This window comes from Trichosurus vulpecula, chromosome 5, assembly GCF_011100635.1.
Source record: "Trichosurus vulpecula isolate mTriVul1 chromosome 5, mTriVul1.pri, whole genome shotgun sequence".
Taxonomy (NCBI): domain Eukaryota; kingdom Metazoa; phylum Chordata; class Mammalia; order Diprotodontia; family Phalangeridae; genus Trichosurus; species Trichosurus vulpecula.
In genome coordinates, this window is record NC_050577.1 from 304,225,083 (window position 1) to 304,240,256 (window position 15,174).

Below are 15,174 nucleotides of genomic sequence, written 5' to 3' on the forward strand. Positions count from 1 at the left end.
GAGAGAGGCCCCTGTCAGCACAAAGCCCGCATTGGAGGCCCGAGGCCCGCTCCGCCCCTATCCTGGAGATGCGTCATAGTGGGTGGCCATCTTGACTAGGGGCAGAGACTGCGGCTTCCCGCCAGTACGGTGGCCATGTTTGGTGCGGGCCCAGTCTCCCTCGGCCCTTAAAGGGCCAGCTACCGCCGGCCTCCCCGACCCCGCCAGCCCTGACGCCTCTGCGCTCGGAGCGCCCGCCCCTCGGGAGCTGCTCAACGACCGTTAGCCGCTGGACGCGCGTGCGCCGCGCCACGTCACGCCTCGCCACGCCACGCCACGCCACGCCAGCGGGACGCGACGAGCGCGAAAGAGCGCGACGGGGAGAGAGTGGTGCGGTTCGCGGAGGCAGAAGGAGGAGCCGGGCCAGGGGACGGGGTCGAGCCGGGTGAGCGGCCAAGCTTGGCCGACCCGAGGCGAGTGAGGCCCGGGCGGGGCCTGGAGGCGGGAGGGCCAAGAGTCCCGGGGTTGACACGTGGCGTGCGGGGGGACGGCATCCGTGGCGGGAGCACGGCTCGGGCAAAGGCGCCGTTCCCGGGCTTCTTTCCTCCGGTGTAGGGGGCCTCGATCGGTCCCACACCGTTATCGGCGCCGCGATGTCGGAGCGGGGCCGCGTCGCGGCTCTTATGACCTCTGTCTTACAGAGGCAGGTGGCGGTGACGGGACTTGGTCGGTACTCGAACCCCTCGCCCCCTGCCTCGAAGCCCTCAGCCAGATGGTCTCCGTGACCTTGGGTCACTTCTGGTGACGGGGAGCTCACTTCCCGTTCAGCGAGGGACGGGGGAGCCAGTGATGAGGCTGCAAGCCCGTGCGCCCCCCTCCACCCCCCCCCCCCGGGTCCCAAACTAATGCGAGCCCTCTGACCCTTTACCGAGGGTTTTTAAAGGGCTTCTGGTACCTTTTAGTATTTTTTTAAATTGAGAGCACTTTTTACAATCTTTTTTTTTCATTTTCTGGAAAATGCCGGTGGACTTTTAAAGCTTTTGTAAAAGCGCGCTGCCATCCCACGGTTATATCCTAGTTTGCCATCCTTCAGGTCTCCGGCAAGTGGCTCACCTGCAGTCGACCAGCATTTGTTAAATGCCTGCTGTTTGCCAAACACTGCCTTCTAAGTGTCTGGGATGCAAAGAAAGTTAAAAAGCAAAAGACAGCCCCTGCCCTAAGGGATGCAAGCAGCTACGCACAAACGAGCTCTGTACTGTGTGAATTGGAGATGAGACATGGAGGGGGCACCAAGGGGGGTGGGGAAGGCTTCCATAGAAGGCGGGTTTTAGTTGGAACTTAGAGGAAACCAGGGAGGTCAGTAGCGGGAGCAGAGGAGGGAGAGCATTCCAAATATGGGGGATGGCCAGAGAAAATGCCCAGAGCCTAGAGATGGACACAGTCAGGAGATCAGCATCCCTGGATTGAAGAGTATGTGGTAGGGAGTGAGGTATAGAAAGACTGAAGCCTTAGGAGGGGGCAAGTTACCAAGGGCTTTGAATGACAAACAGAGGATTTTGTGTTTGATCTTGGAGGTAAAGGGAGCTGCTGGAGTTTATTGAGTAGGGGATTGGGGCTCGGCAGACCTCCCAGGAGCTGTGCAGTAGTCCAGGTGTGAGGCCATGAAGGCCAGCACCGGGCAGGAGATCAGAGAGAAGGGGGCCACGCTGGGGAGATGAAGCACGGGTGAAACTGACGAGGTGAAATGGACAGGGCTCGGCACCAGAGTCTTTTAATGGGATTTACTAACTCAAAAGCAGGAATACCTTGTATGACCTATTCTTGGGATAGCCATGCTTGCCTCTGAGGCAAGCACTCGGTATTTAACGATCCACCCCAGAATTGCGCCAGGGAACACCTGCATGCTTACAATCTGTAGTAACCAGGACTTCCCTTTATAACAGTTGGAGCTTCCTTGCTGCTTCTCCTCCTGCTTGCCATAGATCCCAAAGATTGCCTCCACATTTTGTGGTCCCATTTCTCCATTGTTGGTCTCACCCAGCCATTTGGGAGGATCCTAACTGGTCTAGGGAAGACTGGAGCTATGTTCGTGACAAGTTGTAGAATGGCTTTACCTTCCCATTTTCTCCCAGCTTGGCAGAGTGAAAAGAATACTCAGCTCAGAGTTGGAAGACTTGGTTGGGTTCAGGCCCTGGCTCTGTTATTTACGCTGTGACCAGGGGCAAGTCACTTGACCTCTCTGAGTTTCAGCTTATCCTGTGAAATGCGGCTAATAATGTTTGCACTTGGGGCAGCAGGAAGAGAATTGTGCCAATGCGAGTTTGGTTAGTTTAACATTCTTAATCACAAGGTGACCGTGGCGCAGCCCATCTTCATTGCACATCCAGGCTTTTAACAAGAATATATCTCAGTGCTTAGTTTACATTTTCAAGATAGTGATGCTTACTGCCCCCTGGTATTTGAGTCTCACTGGCTTCAAATACTGAAGAATTTCTTTCCATTTGGTGGAAAATAACTGAAGTCTTTTATTTTTGTTTTTGGAGGGGAGAAGGCAGGGCAATTGAGGTTAAGTGACTTGCCCAAGGTCACACAGCTAGTAAGTGTGTCAAGTGTCTGAGGCCGGATTTGAACTCAGGTCCTTCTGACTCCAGGGCTGGTGCTCTACTCACTGCGCCACCTAGCTGCCCCTTGCTGTGTGATTTTTAAGGTGGTAGTTGCGCCATTCAGAAATGTTCCCTTGGTTTTTCTCCTCACCTCATAATGAAACAGTTCCTCGGGTTAGAAGCAGTTTATTTTTCTGTGAATAAGCCAAAAGGGAGACAAGATCCCTCTGATTTCCAGTCTTTTTTCTCTAAAGTTATTTTTAGCTGTTTGTAATCACAGCAATGACAGGAATGTTCAAAGTGCCACCATCTGTCCACAAAGACCCCCTCTCTGTGGAGCCTCATTAAATTGCCCTCCCTAGTTACAGCAGCGTATGGCTGTTCCTAGATGTGGGTCCTCTAGATTGGCTTCAAGTCAAGTTCTGTGTCCTGTGGCCCCAGTGCACAAATGAAAGGTTCCCCCTGTGAGCCCAGGGCTGGGCAGATCTTTATTTGAGAGGCAAGAGGAAGGTGGAAGGGCAGAAGTGGTTGATGTGGAACATCCTCCAGGACACTCCTGGAGAGAGGGAGCCTTTCACCCACTGCCCAAGGCCAACCAGCTCATGGAGGCCGTTGGATGGGCAGGCTCTGGTCCTGCTGCCCTTGTCACTTGTGTCAGGGAGATGGGAACTTTCTCTGGATTCTGCTGGTTGTGTTTGTTCTTCTTTGAGTGCCCTTGGGGTAGGATTCCAGGCCCTGTGTGGGGCAGGTGAGTAGAGCCGGCCAGGAAAGAGGGGAAGTGCTCACAGGATGCTTTCCTCCCAAACAGCAGGATTCTGGAGGATACCAAGGGGAGCCTTGGCCCGGTCCTGTTTCTGTTGACCTCCGTCTGATGACAAGAACAGAGAGGAAGGAGCTGGTCTTAATCACAGGCCACTGAGAGCATCGGTGAGTCCTTGCCCTTTCCCCATCCTGTGCCTGCATCCTTTCTGGGATCTAGACAGGTGTATGTGGCTATGGACACTGGGTTTGGTTCTGAGATCAAGAGCTGCAGCTGTTCCCTACATGGCCCTGGCACTGTCCTTGTCACCTTAGGTGAGGTCTCTAGCTTCTTGTCTAAAGTGTCCAAATTGGACTGGAGGCCAGTGACGGCCAATCTGAATGATGTTCAAGACGTGCTGTGGGGCCGGGGCTTTATTTATTAATTTCTGTGTTCTGTTTGCTCAGAGGCCTGAATCGCAGGTTTTGAGACTGAGGATGATAGATGTATGGGTCAGACGGGAGACGGCGCTTCAGGTTGGCAGCTAGGGTAAGGGCTGCAGTCTGGTTTTTACCATTTTTCCTTTGTTGTTTTCCCAAAGACAGGGCCTTGTCCCTCCTCCTTCCCCAGGCCTGGAAGGCAGAGTTGGGCTAGCACCACTAGTTGGCCCAGGCTCCCAGAGGGGGCCACCCCTGCCAACGCCAGCATGGCTGCGAAGAGACAAGCCAAGCGGCAGCCCCTCCTGCTCCTCCTGTTCATCGCCGTCGCCTTCATCCACCTTGCCGCCTGTCCCTACGCCAAGGTGGAGGAGAGCTTCAACCTTCAGGCCATCCATGACCTCCTCTATCACCGCTGGGACCTGGACAAGGCGAGTGGGCCGCTGGGGTGGAGGGGGCCCCTCTGGATGCCTGGGGAGTCTCTCCCTGCAATAGCACCGTGTGCAAATGCCCTGCTTGGTAACCGTGTCCCCTTCCTTTGTAGTACGATCATCACGAGTTTCCGGGAGTCGTCCCAAGAACGTTTCTTGGGCCAATCTTAATCGCGGCTTTTTCCAGCCCTGCGATCTGTGTGCTGTCCATGTTGGAAATGTCCAAATTTTATTCTCAGCTGATAGGTAAGGAGCCTTGAAGGTGCAGGAGCAGCTGTTCTCCTACCACCAGAAACTCCCTTCTTTTGGAATTCGAGGTGCGGGCACTGGCCTCTGCCTGTGCGCTAGAAAAACCTGTGGCTTTTGTGCTGAATGGCCAGTCAGGAGCCAGCTCCGCTGCTTGTCCGCTCCGTACGTAGTGAATTGCAGGCTCCCAGGGGGTCTCCTGACCAGCTGGCAGGGGAAAGGGCTGCTCTTTCTGGTGGAGCGCCAAGTTCTTTGTCTTCTGCTGAGCAGAGAGAGGGCACGCAGGGCACCGCTTGGCAGTGTTTGCATTCTAAAATGAGCATGTGGCTTTATTGCCCGTCCTAGAACCCTGGGACACCACCTGCTGTAGCAGGCGGACCAGCAAGACCGACCGAGGAAAAGCCTTTGGCACATTAGGAAATGCTTCGTTGTCGTGGCCAAGGGTTCAGATTCCTTGATTCTCTGCCACTGTTTACCTTTTGACAAGATATTCCTCAGATGGGCTGCTAATTTCACTATTTGACGTGAGTGTAGTGGAGAGAGCTCTGAGACAGCCTCAACAAGCGGCTGGTCAGTCCCCTTTGGGGCTGATGACCCCCCAAATCCTGGTGCCAGCTCTGTAGTGGTCTCAGGTAGCTTTGAATCTCCCCCCATAAAGTGAGGGGCTGACATAAGGCCTCCCTCCTCACAATTGGACATTCTAGTTGATCCTTGAGAGCTTTGTTCACTTGCTTCCAAAAAAGAGTGAATTTTTTTCTAGGGGCAGTAAATCCCTGCTATAAAGAGATCTTTGTAGATCAGGCTTGTCCGTGCTTTGGGCTCTTCCCAGCCCTGCTTTGTCCCAGGCGGGCACCCCCGGGGCACCCTACAAGGACATTTCACATAGCAGTGTAAGACTAAGCTTCTCCATGCACAATTTGGGATTCCTGGCTTCTGCCTCTTAGAAGTGTTGCTACATTCACACGAGGACCGTTTGCATTTAATATGCCCTGTGTGGCGCCTGTAGATGGGCCCCCGACCTCCCAGAGCCCCCTGACAGGTAGATGCCCCACAGCCTCACAGTGGCCGTGACTGCCGATGGGAGCTCAGCACCGGCTTCTTCCTTTCAGCCTCCCATGCCTGCGGGCTCTTTGCAGTACTCACCTACTTCTGTTGCAGAAACAGTCACAGTGTTAGGTCTTTGAAGAGCCCGTTAATCCAGCCCCTTCCTCTTACCGGTGAGGAAGCTGAGGCTCGCAGGCAGAAGGGATGTACCTGTCACGTCCAAGCTAGGACTCTGATCCTGGGCAGGATTGTAGCTTCAGAATCGGTGTGGAGATTTTCCCTCTGATGCTGCCTGAGCCCAGTGCTGTGGGTGGATGGGACGGGCATCTGGGCACTCCTACAGCCTAAAACGTTGAAGGAGACAGAGCCGGAGGGATTGGGGTTTAAGGCATTTAGGGTCAGAGTTGGACTCTGGCTCCCAGCCCAAGCCTTACCTGGTCATTGTTCTGGCTCTGATGGCTCAGAGTAAATAGTACTTGTCTCTGTTTTGGCCAGAAACCCTGAGGGTCCTGTCCCCCCCCCCCCCCCCACCCTTTGACTAGGTCAAAGAGGCCATTCTTTGCCTCATTTCTTAGCTAGCTTTAATCGCTTAATGGGTGCTGCCTCAGACAAGCTGAGTCCTGGGAAAGACCTTACCTTGAAAAGGCCGAGGTTTCCCACTGCATCAGGGCCATCTCCAGTCATATCTGGTCTGTATCTGGCCACTGGACCCAGATGGCTCCTGAGGAGAAAGTGAGGCTTCACTAGCATGTCCTGCCATCACCTCCCTCATGTCATGGTCCTCTTCGAGAAGGAAGGACAAAGCACTGAAGAATTTCGCTCGAAGAAAAGCAGACCCAGGCAGCGCTGTCCTCTGGACAGCCCCTTGGATGTACCTGGTCCATTTTCTAAAGCTCTCTTTACACTTAGTAAATGGGCACCACAAGCCATTCTGCCCACAGGTGACCAGTGTGGACAGCCGGTGGGGGCTTGTCCAGCTCCTTCCACAAGGGCCATCCATGCTGATTCTGTTGTGGCTGTAGGTGAGATTTAAAGAGCTAGCATCTTGTTGTACCACAGGTTTTTAGGTGTCCCGTGGGGCACTAGCCTGGCACCCACCTGGTGTTGGTGAAGGGTCAGGTTTGTTACAGGGTATTCCGTCAGTGGAGACCCACCTGTGCGCTCAATGATGGGGGCCTTAGCCCAGTCAGCTGAAGGAGTGCATCTCAGGCTCACGGCCACAGTGTAAGGCAGCTGGTGAAAAAGGCATGATAGCTCTAAACCGGGTGTTGCTGGATTCAGGGGAAGGAAAAACCACCTGGGAGAATGCTTCCTGGTGGAGGTGGCGTCGGGCAGGATTTTGCAGATACAGATTAGGGTGAGGGTCAAGGCATTGCAGCTGGGCTTTGATGGCCTTGGAGGTGCTGCCTCACTCAGAGTCTGATCTCCTGAAAGGCAACACAGACCCCAGGTATATTCCTCGGGCATGGAAAAACATGTGGTATGTGAGAACGAATTACTTGGTTAAAAATTGTACAGGTCAAAGGTTGGACCAAAACCCTGAGGAAGTGTAGCTGCGGCCACCTTTCATTGCAAAGGTGGGGGGCTGTGGGTGCAGAATATTGCCTGCATGGTGGCGGAGCAGGCCGGCTTATAGCTGTCACAGAGGAGGAAGTGAGTGTGGACACAAGCCACGGGGGGTGTGCAGTGTGAGCATGGAGAGACTTGCTCCGGTGGTAGCAGGAAGAGCTGGGGGACCCTGAGCAGTGGCCAGAATGGCCCTTCTTGGAAGGACTGGGAGAAAGCATGGGTGGAGGAGAGATGGTCAGGCTGGGGAGGCAGGCCGGTCCAGTGGTTGTTGGAGAGGTCAACAAAAGGGGGTGAGGGGGGCATGTGTGAGAGATGTCCCTGGGGGGGCTAATTTGGGGAAGGGGATACCCGGCGCAGCGCCCAGCTGGCAACCTGCATGCACAGGGACTTTGGGCTTCCCCCAGCGAGTATAGGCAGCTATGCTGGCCACCTCTGGGGTCCTTACCCCGCCACACTCCCCCGAGCTTCACGCCATCACGCCAGTCTCGTCCCACCTTCAGCCATGTTTCAGAAAGCCAGGTCTGGCCAACAGAGGGTGAGCTGGAGAACAAGCCATCCTGCTGTCTGACCCCCATCCCTCCTGGGCAAGTGGACCCACCCTCCCAGACCTGGCCAGGAGCTGTCTGTAAAGACAAGAGTTGAGGGGATCAGTTTCCTTGCGGACAAAGCACTGGGCTGGGAGCCCGAGAGAGGCCTGGCTTGGTGGCCAGCTTCCCTTCTCCGGGCATGTCACTGGCCTCCCTTGGTGGGGCCAAGCACTGCAGGCTGGTCACTGTATCCTAGAGTGAGACCCGACTGGGTAGAGGATGAGGTCAGTTTGCTGTTTGGAATCCTGGTCCTCCACCTGTGTAGACACTGTCCTGACAAGCTGGTGATGAGGGTGGTTTTTTTCTCTCCCCTCCCCCCCCAGTCAGAGGCGTCCTGGGGCTCGGTGTCATCTATGGACTCTGGAAACTGCAGAAGGAAGTGCGCCGGCAGCTGGGCGCCACCGTGGCCACCACCTTCTGCCTCATCACGGCCTCCCAGTTCCACCTAATGTTCTACTGCACGCGGACGCTGCCCAATGTGTTTGCGCTGCCCATAGGTATGGGGGTACGTGGGTGCACGGGCGGGACCTGGAGAAGGCAGGCAGAAGCAGGAAGCCCTCCGGCCACTGAGTTAGCTTCTTTTGAACCCGGGACTGTTGGGGCCCCAGCTCTGGCCCTGGTGGCTGAGAGAGCCTGACTAGGGCTCCCCCGGGACTGGGTGGGGCTGGGCCGGACATCGTGTCCTCCTTTGGCTGAAGAGGCTGCCAGGGCCAGGCTCCCCCGACTCACACAGGTCCCTCTGGGGGGCCTCCCCATCCTGGGCCCTGGGACAGAGGCCTCGAGTGCCACCAGCAGGGGAGGAGCCGGAGCCCACTCGCCATCCTGTCTTTGCAGTGCTGCTGGCCCTGACGGCCTGGATGCAGCAGAAGCGCACACGCTTCATCTGGCTCTCAGCGCTCGCCATCATCGTCTTCAGGTCCGAATTGTGCATCTTCCTTGGCCTCATGCTGCTGCTGACCGTGTTAAGTAGAAAGGTCACGCTCGTGAAGGTGTTGTGCCACGCCGTTCCTGCTGGCATCGTCTGCCTGGGTGAGTTCCCCCCCCCCAGCCCCTCCCCCCCCCCCCCCCCGCCCCAATCAGTGTGCGTGCTTGGGGCCGACCCTCCTTTATAGGCGTTTGAGACCCAGCCTCTTAGTGGTCTTTTCTCTAAGGACCTGGGACCCCTCTGGAACACTGGCCTCCAGTCAGTGGCTAGGTCTTGTTAGGTCTGAGAATGGCACTCGTCCATCCCCTGCTGGTCTCCTCGGAAGCATTGCAGTCACCTCTTCATTGGTCCCCTTTCTAATCCTTCTACCTGACAGCTCTCAAAAGAATCATGCTTGAGCCCTCAGGGGTCACCCTTGCACGCAGGCTCAGGGGGTTGGAGGCCTTGCCTCCACCTGCCCAGGTGTCCCCTGGTGGCGACCCCCTCGCTTGCTGTGTTTTCGACCAGGAGCCCTTCTTGGTGCCCGTCTCAGGCTCCCAGCCTTTCCCTATGGGTTCCCACCTGCCTGGACTGTCTCCTGGCCAGCTTTCTCTCTCCCCAAGTTAACTCAGTTTATCTGCCTGCATGCGACTTCGCCTGAGTAGAGTGTAAGCTTCTTGAGGGCAGGGCCAGTTTCTCCTTTGTCCTGGTGTCCCTCAGCGCCTTTGTAGGCAGCCTAAGAGTTTCCTCAGTGCGTGAAGGGATTGGATCATTGGGGGTCCCAGAGGCTGCGGCCTCTCAGTCCCGCATCTGATCCAGTGACTGAAGACTGGCTCTCTCTTCTTTTCTAGGACTGACGGTCGCTGTGGATTCCATGTTCTGGCGCCATGTTTTATGGCCAGAGGGCCAAGTGCTTTGGTACAATACGATTCTGAATAAAAGTTCAGACTGGGGCGTATCCTTTAAGCCTGTGGGTCAAGAAGGCCTCGGTGCTGCTGGAGAACGGATGTCACAGGCCGCGGCTCCCCTTGTCAGTAACTTGTCCACAGGCGGAAACTCACAGCCAGCTTCCCCAGGCTCACGCTCATGGCCGCCCAGGTGGTGGCTAGGATGTCCCCGGCCTTGTCTGGCTAGGCTGCCCCCGGCCTTGTCAGCAAACTCCGCTCTGCCTGTCCCTCAGGCTCCTGGGGATGTACCCTCACATGGGCAGAGTCTGCTAGGCACCATAGCTGCCCTGCTGTGGGCCTCATAGAGCTGGGTCAGCCTGGGGAAAGAGAAGCTCCTCCATTAGAAGGGCAGTGATGGCTGGGCTCCCGCTGCCTTGCAGCTCAGAGCCTGCCTGACCATGAATGGTGGCCCCTGGGTGGGTCCCTTCCCCTCTGCCCCTCGGGGTGTCCTGATTGGGCTCCTGGCTGGCCCTGAACAGCCAGGGGTGGGGCTGGGGTCCCCGCTATGAGCTGCTAGTATGAGCCCCACCTTCTGCTCTCCGCCCTCTCTCCTTGACTGCTGCTCCTGCAGACCTCGCCCTTCCTCTGGTACTTTTACTCGGCCCTACCCCGTGCTTTGGGCCTCAGCATCCTCTTCGTGCCCCTGGGCCTGTGGGATCGAAGGACCCGGCTGCTGCTGCTGCCGGCTGTGGGCTTCATCTTCCTATACTCCTTCCTCCCCCACAAGGAGCTGCGCTTCATCATGTATACCTTCCCCGTCCTGAACATTGTGGCCGCCAAAGGCTGTTCTCGCATGTGAGTGCGAAGTGAAAGGCCGTTACCTGGGGTCTGGGCCAGGACCTGCACTCTGTCCGCGGCTTGGAGGGGAGGGAGTGATTCTTAGGTGGGCTCCGGGAGATGTGGGTCCTTGCTATTACGGTGGTTGCTGGGAGTGACCCCTTCCCAGACGCGTCACTCAGTGATGTTTTTAAAAGAAATGGTGGCGTGTGGCCGTCTCTGCTGACAGACTCGGTGGAGGTGCCTGGGATTCATGCTTCCCTTAGTTACCTAACTGGGTTCTGGATCTGCCTGATCTGAGTCTACAGGGAACCCTCCGGAAGCATTCTTTTAATTCCGGTGCCCTTTCCTCCAAGGGCGATGCTCGTGTAACCAAGGAGGCTGTTCCATGAGTTCACACAGGGATTGATTTTCTGCACACGTGTCATGTCTCCATGCTGGCGCCTCCCCCATCTTCCTAAGAAAGTCCTCTAGGAGATGATGGGAATTCTAGAGGAGCCCTCTGCCCATCTGCCCTTGGGCCTTAGGGCTGGCGTGGGCCTGGAAGGGGCATAGCCGGGTGTGGCTCTCCAGAGCACCATAGCCATCAGACTGAGGTTCGGACCTGTGGGGCAAGGGGCCTGGTCTCTGACCCCTGCCCTGCCATGCCCTCACACCCCAAGAGCAGAGCCCCCCAGAACCCAGGGCAAATGAGCAATTGTGTTTGGAAAGAAGGACCTCACTTTTTCCGAGTGGAAGTGGGAGCGTTGTTCCTACTTGGCTGGGATTTTTAAGCCAACTGAGGCAGAAAGGTGTGAAGAGGGAACCTGGGCAGCTGCCCTCTGTGCCTGGCCATGCCCAGCCACACTCTGCCATGCCCCTGCTGGTGGAAGCATGGTTGGTAAAAGCCTGATTCTTGATGCTCTTTCAGGTTAAACAATTACAGGAAGTCTTGGCTGTACAAGCTTGGCTCCCTCCTGGTCGTGGCTCATCTTCTGGTAAATGCCACGTACTCGGCAACGTCGCTGTATGTCTCCCACTTTAACTACCCTGGAGGGGTGGCCATACAAAAGCTCCATGAGTTGGTGCCCCCCAAAGCAGGTACATGGGTCGTTGGCAGGGAGGAACTGGGCGGAGGAGAAGGGCTCAGCTGCGACGCGCTCTTGGGGGTGATCCTCGCCCACCGCCCCGCTCGCTTCTCCCTAGATGTGGCGCTTCATATTGATGTGGCCGCTGCGCAGACAGGCGTCTCTCGGTTTTTAGAGGTCAACGATGACTGGAGGTACGTGTGCCGCCGGGGGCAGAGGCTGCGGCTGAAGACGGAGCTGGGGTTTGAACCCGCCGTCCTCGGCTTTGCTCCAGAACGCGGTCTCTTCATTGGAGAGAGTTCTATTTTATGACTCATTCGTGGCTGTTTCAGTAGCAGCTGCAGACATGGCGGGAGGCTTGGTGGTTGCTGGGGAGGACTGGAAGCTGTCTTCCCCTCTGGCTGGCGGGTGAGCAGGCAGGTAGCGCTGGGCAGGGGCAGGGCGTCCCAGGTTCTCCTTGGCTCTTTCTCCCAGGTATGACAAGAGGGAAGGCCTGCAGCCTGGGGCAGGGCCCATGATGTCCTACACGCACCTGCTCCTGGAGATGGACCCTGTGCGGCTGTCCCACTACCGGAACACGCACCGCGTGCTGGCCAACATTGCGGGCACCACGGGCGTCAAGCTGAACCTCACCAAACTACCTCCCTTCGACCTGAACTTGAAAACCAAATTGGTGCTTTTGGAGAGACTGCTCAGGCCCTCCTGAAGGCCAGCGGTGCCCAAAGTGCCGGCCCCTCCCCTGCTGACCCCTGTGGCCGTCTTTCAGTGATGTGCAGACAGCGTGGTGGACAGGAACTCAGCTGAGCCCCGGAACGATGCTGCTGGGCACAGGCCTCTTTTGCCCCCTCCCCGGGCAGGGCCTGCCCCCATATCCACAATAAAACCTTCTCAGAATAATGCAGAGCCTCCAGCAGGGTCTTAGGGCCTGTGGCTCTCCCCCTGGGCAGCCCTCGGCCCAAGCAGGCCTGCCAGCAATCCTGAGGGGCCTCTCCCTGCTCCTCCCCAACTCCCCGGTCATGGGGGGCTCTGTGCTGAGGAGGCCTCGGCCCCAGGGAGCCGGAGCTTGGAGCCTGGTTCTGTCCTCACGATGGGTGACCTCGCTGAGCACGACTTGGGACGTCAGCAGCCGGACTGAGCGGTGAAACCTATACCATGCCAAAGTAAAGGAATTTTCTTACTTGGTGTCCGCAGAGGGTTTTGTGGCTTCTGGTCAGTGTGTGTCAGGGTGGGGGGAGGGTAAACCAGACCCCAAGGTCTGAGCCAGTATCTGGGGGGCCCCTCCTGACGCCGCCTTGGGGTAAATAGCTTCAAGAAAATAAGGGCGTGGTAGAGGAGCCAGGGGCAAGCAGGGACCCTCGTGAGAAGGGCTGGGCGAGGGTCAGAGCTGTGGGAACAGAGGAGGAAGCCTGTCTGAGCCCAAGGAAGAACCAAAGGGCTCTGGGCAATGTGGGTCCCAGGTCTCCCCATTCCTTCCTGCTGCAGAAAGGCGAGATCCCTGGTGACTCCTGCACAGTGCCTGGGGTGGCCATCCAGCCACCTGCAGGACTGAACTGCTTGACCCTAGAGGTCGAAACAGAGCAGCCAGCCCATGTTGCAGGGGCAGGCTGTCCTCCTGGTGCTGACCCAGATCTGAGGACGTTCCTTGAAAGGGCCCAGCCGGACGGGAGGGCATTGAAGGCCTGGTGAGACGGGCAGTGAGGGGCACCACACTCCAGGGTGGGGCCGTGGGGGATCCTGCCCTGATCCGCCTTAGGGAAGTGGTCAGTGAGGAGCCATGGCCACTCTCCGGCCCTGCTGGGGCTTGTCTTCAGTGCCCTAGCAGGTTGTGACGTCTGTCCGGGTCCATGGATTGTGTGGACCAAAGAGTCGAAGGAGTGCAGGGGGAATGGTCCGCTCCAAACCAAGATCAGGACAGGGGGCCAGAAGGAGGAGAAGACTCTAGAGTCCTGCGGAGGTCAGCCAAGTGTGTCTAGAGGAGCCGACGCAAAGCGAGTGGTCAGCAGAGTGAATGGGACACACGTGGCTGTGGATGGAGCCAGCTCTGTCTGGCACTTGTAGGCCCTGCAGCTCCTCAATGCTGGGATTCCCAAAATTGGCCTCCCCGGGGATGATCACTTATGGTCCCCACAGCAGGTCCCCAGGGGCTTTCGTAAGGTCTTCGCTACAAGCCCAAAGCTTCCAAAGGCAAAGGTGGAGAGTGGACCCCAGCTGGGCCTGGGGCCAGTGGAGAGAACAGGATTCGCATCCGGGCCACGCTGTTCACCACAGGCTGACTGGGCAGCCTGCTTTGCTCATCTGTGGCTCAGTGTGATACAGCAGGTCTCCAGCTCTGGACGCTGTAGAAGTGGAGCCTTGGCTTCTGAAGAGTGGTGAGGCCCTCTAATCCCTGACCATCTCAACAGGATCTGGGCTCCAAGATTCCTTACCCCCAGGTTCTCTGGGGCAGTGTGCATTGATTAAGCATCTGCTATGTGCCAGGCACTGTGCCAAGTGCCAGGAAACCAAAAGAGACCAAAGATAGGCGCTGCCCTCGAGGAGCTTACAGTCTAGGGGGAGGTCTGTGAGTGGCCAGTACACAGATCCAGGGAGAGCAGCCAGGACAAGAAGAGTTTCTGATGTGGAGCAGTGGTTTCTTGTTCTCACGCAGGGTGGGGGGGGGGTGTGTATGTGAAGGCAATAAAAGGACCCCCAGAGAAGTGCCCCCTCTGGACTCAGTTTCCTCCTCTGAAATATGAGGGAACTAGGGACACACAGCCTCTGAGGTCCCTCCCAGAGGACAAAGCCCAGGGACCACTTGCTGATTGGGATTTTGCTGGGAAAAGGCTCACAAAAGCCTCTTTCAGAGATAGTAAGTAAACTATCTCTTCTATCTCTGTTTCTCAGCAGTAAGATCGATGATTTTCCCACCAAATTTTGAGTCTCGTCCCCACGCCCTGAAAGTTGTGTCTCCCCCAGCGCAGCCCTCCTCTGGGTCTCTTAGCACTATTTTTATGCCTTCATGTAGCCCTCATCCTAGACCTTGATGAGCTCCCATGTGGTGGCTCCACCATGCCATGTTTTTGGAAATCTTCAAAGGTGTTTCCCATTTTCCATCCATCGTCTTCTGGTTTATCCTTCAGTGCCCTCAGAACGACTTGGCTTAGCGGACCCCCAGCCAAGCCTTTGCACCCTGTCCCCCTCCACTGCTTCTCCCTCTCGAGTGAGGCAATTCTGCTCGTTTTGGGCCATCATCCCTTCTGTAAGACGTGATGGACAAGTTCATGCCCCACACATAAGTGTGGCACTCAGCTGCCACGTCTCTGCTTGGCAAGGAGATGATGAGACGCTTGCTGGCTGAGGTGGGTTTCTAGGCTCTGGCCTTGCTTGATGTCCATTAAACCCCTTAGGAAATGGTCAGAGACTGTCCGTTATTGTATCCGTTTCCCAATTCAACCTCAAGAGCTTGTTTAAACAGATCAGGGTGGAGCTTTGGTGTCCTGGGGGTTCTCATTTGATACTAATTGACACCGGATTTGGAAAGGACTCCCACGTTGGTAACCGGCCCCTTCCCGTCTGTAGAAATAGGATCCATTTCACTTTCACGATATCACTTGGTTACGTCCAGTAATTCTCAGTTCTTGATCATCCACGGTGAGATCGTGTGGCTTTTTTAGACTCTAGGCCTCAGATCTTTCATCTCATCCCCCTAAGCGGTGCACGGACCAAGCCAGATAGGAAGCCAAGATCAAGTGCGTCCTCAGATACCGGCAGCAAATACCACTTAGCACATACTGCGTGCCAGACACTGTGCAAGGGACTAGGGCACTAAGTCTTGCCCTCAAGGAGCGGATGTTGTATCAGTGCA

General features: G+C 56.5%; 1 protein-coding gene across 3 annotated transcripts; it reads left to right on the forward strand.

Annotated features, from left to right (window-relative positions):
* Positions 1-305: 305 nt before the first annotated feature.
* On the forward strand, positions 306-12,507 carry ALG12 (ALG12 alpha-1,6-mannosyltransferase). Of its 3 annotated transcripts, none has more exons than XM_036762186.1 (11): positions 306-452; positions 3,391-3,509; positions 3,923-4,189; positions 4,303-4,435; positions 7,959-8,132; positions 8,470-8,664; positions 9,391-9,494; positions 10,058-10,281; positions 11,174-11,343; positions 11,449-11,524; positions 11,805-12,507. In XM_036762186.1, exons 3-11 carry the CDS (start codon positions 4,028-4,030, stop codon positions 12,034-12,036), a joined length of 1,470 nt encoding a protein of 489 aa, XP_036618081.1. In that variant the 5' UTR covers positions 306-452; positions 3,391-3,509; positions 3,923-4,027; the 3' UTR covers positions 12,037-12,507. The 3 variants fall into 3 exon arrangements, with proteins under 3 accessions (XP_036618081.1, XP_036618082.1, XP_036618080.1); XM_036762187.1 differs by having other exon boundaries at positions 313-424; XM_036762185.1 differs by having other exon boundaries at positions 323-452; positions 3,394-3,509.
* Positions 12,508-15,174: the final 2,667 nt, after the last annotated feature.